Source organism: Dicentrarchus labrax, unplaced genomic scaffold (assembly GCF_905237075.1).
Source record: "Dicentrarchus labrax unplaced genomic scaffold, dlabrax2021, whole genome shotgun sequence".
Classification (NCBI taxonomy): domain Eukaryota; kingdom Metazoa; phylum Chordata; class Actinopteri; family Moronidae; genus Dicentrarchus; species Dicentrarchus labrax.
In genome coordinates, this window is record NW_026136703.1 from 20,386,992 (window position 1) to 20,393,010 (window position 6,019).

Here is a 6,019-nt window from a genome sequence, read left to right on the forward strand (position 1 = left end):
TATGACGTGGATGCGCTACGTCAGGATGGCCGAGCGGTCTAAGGCGCTGCGTTCAGGTCGCAGTCTCCTCTGGAGGCGTGGGTTCGAATCCCACTTCTGACAGCAACGTTTTCTCGTCGTTTACGCTGCAAATGCTTGCTGTTTATGTGCAGTGCTCTAGCGCAAGTGTATCGCATATGACCATTTATCTTTCAGTCGGCATTGGGTAAACCCCGCTTTAGTGTTCTGGAAGCTGTTGGTTTTTTTTTTTCTTTCTAGGATGGCAAAGGCATGACATAGTCGTCCAATTTTCATGAGGAATACTTGCACAATTCTGCAGGTGTCTCAGCCATCTGTGGAAAATCTGCACCTCATCTGTGGCTACTATTTATTTCATTAGGAGTATTTACTGCCTGAAGTTAAGCAGCAAAAGTAAGTGACTGTGCAAATATTACTGGCCCATGTCTGTGTGAAATAAATATGCAAGAGTAGTTATATGTCATTGTTTATGAGACTGGACGGGCCTCTTCAAAAAGAAATTGAGGCATAAATTAAAAGTATACCTACTTCTCCGTGCACTACCACAACACTGCATATATGTTGTATTTGTAGTTTGTAATGATCATCTTTTATTAATTTGGTTAAAACCTTTGTGTGTGTTTCTGCTGTGTAGAATCAACAATAAATGTAAATGAACCAACCACCAGTTTTGCTTTCAGTGATAAAGGATATAGCAATGATGCAGAAGTCTTCACGTCTAATATTTGTCTCATATTTGTTCTTCTTATCTGTTACAAACCAATATAATAGCAATAATGTCACAATGTATCATTCATGCAGTTTCATTTACATGCCTGTAGAGGGCGTACCACCTCCTGAAACAACATGGCTCTTTCTAGAAAGTGAAAGTGCTTGTAAAGTAGAAGATTTAACTGCCAGACCCATAACTTTATCCATTTTTACTGACTTGTATTGTGCAACCAAACTCTAATCAAAGCCAGACTGCTTTATTTTTAATTCTAGGAGAGAATTTAAAGTTATCAAGGATTATAAGTAAAGTCACTCCAGTCACATCATCAACCTATTCAAATCACAATCCCACAAGTTTCTGATGTGGTTGAATGGGTAGTGTTCAGGGAGGCTGGAATTAGTTGTCACTTAATCTTTGTTTTTTTGTGCAGGATACTCTGTCATGCATGCCTTCGAGCCTGTCATCATTATGGAGCATGAAGCTGTAATTGGGGGGTTCAAGTGCCTGTATTGGTTGGTCAAAAATGAGATAGCCCACCTCACCAACTACGGCAAGCTGCTAAGCTTGGCCCAGCTCCTGGGCTGTGACTATTTCCTCAAGCTTAAAGTAAACACTTGTGCAAATATTACAAACTTGAATTCGTTCAGCCCTTATACGTTGATGTAAAGTTCATAATTCTTTCCCAGTGAAAAAAGTATCGCATTTTTTCATTTTCTGATTTCAAGATTGATCGCAGGAACAACTGCCGCTCTCATCGAATAATTAATGAGATGCATACCCTGGTTCTACTGTATTTGGAGTAATAGAAGCTAGTAAAGGCGTGAATAACATTATCAGGGATGTGATTCTTCCTGCTTTATCAGGAATACTTTTTTTATTTAATTAAGATTCCTGTTTTCCTTCTTTTTTGAGTTTTCTTCAAACCCCTTATCATGCTATACTTATTGCGGTTTTTGTTTCATTCAGATACCTGGATAAAGAGGGACTGGTTTTTAACCAGTTCCTCGACATCGTGACAGTCAGTGATGGCAAGGCTGATACCATTGTCACTGCTGTGAAAGCTGTCCTGCAGAACAAGCAGGTACCAACAGAGAAACTCTGTTGGCTTGGCACTGATGGGGCAGCTGTTATGGCGGGTATGATCCTTTCACTATTCCATCTTAGTGTGTTTTTAAGAAAGAAATGTATGTGTAATTTGCCTTGTTGTGTTATTTGACATGTAAACACAGGGCGTGTAAATGGGGTCGCTAAGCAGCTGACCGACAGCTTCCCCATGATCGTTGCCGTGGCCTGTGCCGCCCACCGCCTTGCCCTGGCCTGGCCTGTAAGGACGCATCAAATGATGTGAAATACAAGGCGACCTTCCGGGACCACCTGCAGGAACTACACTTGTTCTTCCATCACAGTGCAAACCAGACAGCAGCACTGAAGGCAGCGGCTAGCACCCTGGGACTGTCTGACTTGAAGATGAAGGTATATTATTTATTACATATCATTCACAGTTGGTATTTCCCATCCAATCAGTACTAACCAGTATTGTAAGTCTATACTTAACATAACACTGGTTTATTATTTCCAGGAGGTAAAAGACACAAGGTGGCTATCTCAGCACCTGGCCATTGAGATACTCCCAAGGAATCTCACAGCTGTGCTTGTCACATTGGCAGAGGAGGCAGAGCTTAAACGATGTCCAATCGCCAAGGGCCTGTATACCTTTTGTGCGACCTACAGGTTTGTGGCATCGGTGTACCTCCAGGCTGACATATTGCCACATCTAACACGGCTTTCAAAAGTCTTCCAACAGGCAAATGTCAACTTCCTTCACATCAAGGAGCAGGCGTGATATGATTAGTTTATAATATTATAGAGTTTATGTTTATGTTATGTCTTTCTATGATACTGTTGGTTACCATTGAAGACATTATACTGTAAGGTTATATTTACAGCAATCTGATGCCAACACTAAAATCTCTTTAATTTTAGGTTCCCATAACAATTGAGACCCTCAGACGCATCAAGCATGCAGGTGAGACTCTGCTCCCTGGGTCCTTCCTGTCCCATCTCCACCAAGATCTTGATGAGCCCCTTGCACTCGGAGCCTTCACGATCCATCATGAGGAGGAGAGGAACAGGAGAGGACAGGGTGTTAAGGACCTGCCACGGGAGGAGCACTGGACAAAATTTGTGAGAGAGGTAAATGTTTTAGGGTTTTTTCCCCCCCAGATTAGAAGTGTGTTGGGTCTTAGATTGAAGGTGCTCTTTGGTTTGTGGTTCCATAGTTTCAAACAGCAAAAGAGAATCCAAGGCACTTTTCCAGTGAACTAAAATGCCTTCATTTAAATCGCATGTTAAAACCAGATTTCGGCCAGCATGCCTTCATAAGGGAGTAGTAAATACAATGCCAAACTCTAACTCGCATCGGAGTCTGGTGTTAAACTTGTTAATTTGAACATGCCTTTTTCAATGAAGGCATTTTAAATCCTTGGAAGAGTGCCTTAGATTGACTGCTGTTTGAAGAATTTGGGGGTTTTACTTTTCTTTTCTGCTAATTTTAGGTTGCCAGTCCTTACATCAGTGGCCTGATACACCACCTAGAAAGGAGATTCCAGAATCTTAATATCATTAATAGCTTCTCTGCACTGCCTCCCTGTAAAATGTAGAATAGAATTTAAAATCCTCCTCCTCACCTATAAAGCTCTTCAGGCCCCTTCATATCTTAAAGAGCTCATAGTACCCTATTACCCCTCTAGAACACTACGTTCTCTGAATGCTGAGCTACTTGTGGTTCCTATAGTCTCTAAAAGTAGAACAGGAGCCAGAGCCTTCAGTTACCAAGCTCCTCTCCTGTGGAACCAGCTTCCAGTTGTGGTTCGGGAGGCAGACACCATCTCCACATTCAACAGTAGGCTTAAGACATTCCTCTTTGATAAAGCTTATAGTTAGGGCTGGATCAGGTGAGTCCTGAACCATCCCTTAGTTATGCTGCTATAGGCCTAGACTATCGGGGGATTTCCTATGGTGCACTGAGCTCCTCTCTTCCTCTCTCTTTCTGCACTCATTCATGTCCCATTAATGCATGTTACTAACTTCACTTCTTCCCCGGAGTTCTTGTGCTTTTTCGTCTCGCAGGTTCTTATCGATCCTGGTGGAGCCTCCTGCCATGGTCCTGCTAGATTGCCATTGCCAATACTGTTGTTGCTGTGCACCTGTCTGTCTGTCTGTCTGTCTGTCTCTCTTTCTCTCTCTCACCCCAACTGGTCGAGACAGACGACCACCCACCTAGAGCCGAAGGATCTGTCCTAGGTTTCTGCCTTTTAACAGGCAGTTTTTCCTTGCCCTTGTCGCCAAGTGCTTGCTCATGGTGGTACTGTTGGGTCTCTGTAAATAATGTTTTAAAGAGTTCGGTCTAGACCTACTCTATTTGAAAAGTGTCCTGAGATAACTTCTGTTAAGAATTGGCGCTACACAAATAAAATTGAATTGAATTGAATTGGGGCCTTCAGCGTTTTGGGACCACAGGCAGCTGCCCTAGCTGATGAAGAGAAAAACACCCACCTTCATACCCTGGCAAAAAGGTTTCTTCCTGGAAAGGAGACCTTGATATTCCAGGAGTGGCAGTCCTTCAAAGAGCACATGTGTGGAGGAGGGGCATTCAAGGTGGATTAATGATACTGATATATTGCACAGCGATCCTCAACATAAACATTATATCTCATTTTATGTATTAATTTATCTTTTTGTCAGAATTTGTCATTCAGAGCAGGATCAAAAGTTTTGATAGCCTACAAATCCCCAAATCTACCTAATGCTTATCACTAAACTGAACCTAATACACTTAGCTTTATACTTACCTGTCATACTTAACCCTGTAAAGAGAAATCCAAGCAAATCCCAGTACTCTGTCTCAAATTTCTTTATATTTGGTCTTTTAAGAGTTTAAAGTCTTAAAAATTATTCAATTTAACCTGCAGACGCACCTTGATTAATTTAAAAAAGGTAAATTAACATCGTTTTAACATTATTTCCCTAGGACGAGAACCAGGCCGAAATAATGACCCTGCTAGCCAGTGAGTGCAATGAATGGGGACAGATATACCCATTACTCAGCCGTTTGGCAGCAATTGCACTTGTCATTCCGGTGTCAAGTGTCAACTGTGAGAGAGACTTCTCCACAATGAACAGGGTAAGGACAGAGGGCATGGCAATATGTTGCTGAGATGTGTGCCAAACATTTAACCCATTGCACTTACATGATCAACTGCATACTCTTCTTAACCAAAAGAGCAGTGTGCTCAAAATATTTTCATTCATTTGGCTAATTGTAGTTACCTTCATTTTCAGGTCAAATCAGACCTTCGTAACAGGCTGCAAGGAGAGCAACTGCCTGCCTGCCTGAGGGTCTCCATCAATGGGCTGAGTCAAGAGGCATTTAATTACCAAAGGGCATTAGAACTGTTTTTCTCAAAGACCAGGACTATTAAATGTCCAAATTCGGGGTGCAAAGTTTGCAAATAGGGATGTAGGGATTAATTATTTATTATTTTATTTTCTAAAAAATAAACTAGTTCAACACAGGTAACCACGTTTGCTTAATTTCTTTGATGGCTCAGATGTATCCTCTAGTTGATTTTGTGTTTTCACCACCTGTGTCTATACAACCAATGTGTTTATGATTAAATTGTTTACAAGAGCACACAGTTCTTCATGGATCTAGCCTCTTAATTTTGCTTTCAAAGTGCACCAGATGGATGCATTTAACTTTAAAATGTAAAAAAAAAATCTTCCACCCACCATAGTCTCACAAAATCAGTGAGAAACACTGATATATACATTTATACTTTCTGAACCGTCTCTGGTAATAACATTCACGTTAGATAATTAGCTAACGTTAGCTAGCTAGATATAACGTTACATACTTTTTATATATCAGTCGACATAATCGAGACTGACAGAGCTAACATTGCTAGCCAACGAACGTTAACGTCAATTATCAATAATAAACTTTTGCAGTAACGTTATCTGTTTGCTGTCGTACATTGATCAGGATAAAATTGGGTTTGAACTAGTGGATACTGTAAAGTTTGTTAACGTTTCTTACCTCAAACGACGTGGTGTCCTAAAATGCCTTGACGTCTCGGATGCTGTCAGGTAACATTATATATTCCAGTGCATACGCGTGTGTGTGTGTGTGTGTGTATGAGTGTGCGTGCGCTGCGTTCAGCAAGGGGGGGGACTGGGGCAGAGCCGACTGACTGGAAGTGAGAGATGCTTTGCTGAAGCAGTGGCGCG

General features: G+C 41.5%; 1 protein-coding gene and 1 non-coding gene across 7 annotated transcripts; both read left to right on the forward strand.

Annotated features, from left to right (window-relative positions):
- Positions 1–19: 19 nt before the first annotated feature.
- trnal-cag (transfer RNA leucine (anticodon CAG)) lies at positions 20–102 on the forward strand. Its single transcript has one exon. It is a non-coding gene; the product is annotated as a tRNA-Leu (tRNA).
- A 15-nt stretch (positions 103–117) lies between these two features.
- Positions 118–5,309, forward strand: LOC127358382 (uncharacterized). Of its 6 annotated transcripts, XM_051391432.1 has the most exons (8): positions 118–411; positions 1,161–1,336; positions 1,697–1,866; positions 1,960–2,203; positions 2,310–2,567; positions 2,714–2,923; positions 4,761–4,913; positions 5,072–5,309. In XM_051391432.1, the coding sequence occupies exons 4-8, from the start codon at positions 2,198–2,200 to the stop codon at positions 5,243–5,245; spliced, it is 801 nt and encodes a 266-aa protein (XP_051247392.1). In that variant the 5' UTR covers positions 118–411; positions 1,161–1,336; positions 1,697–1,866; positions 1,960–2,197; the 3' UTR covers positions 5,246–5,309. The 6 variants fall into 6 exon arrangements, 3 of the variants coding, with proteins under 3 accessions (XP_051247392.1, XP_051247383.1, XP_051247400.1); XR_007882427.1 differs by lacking the exon at positions 1,161–1,336 and having other exon boundaries at positions 2,310–2,461; positions 2,714–4,387; XR_007882428.1 differs by lacking the exon at positions 1,161–1,336 and having other exon boundaries at positions 2,310–2,461; positions 4,234–4,913.
- The last annotated feature ends 710 nt before the right edge of the window (positions 5,310–6,019 follow it).

Coding starts and splice junctions, on each gene's coding strand:
- LOC127358382 (XM_051391432.1), top strand. Junction 2,568..2,713: donor TCCTTCACATCAAGGAGCAG/GCGTGATATGAT, acceptor CTTTAATTTTAG/GTTCCCATAACAATTGAGAC. Junction 4,914..5,071: donor ACTTCTCCACAATGAACAGG/GTAAGGACAGAG, acceptor CTTCATTTTCAG/GTCAAATCAGACCTTCGTAA.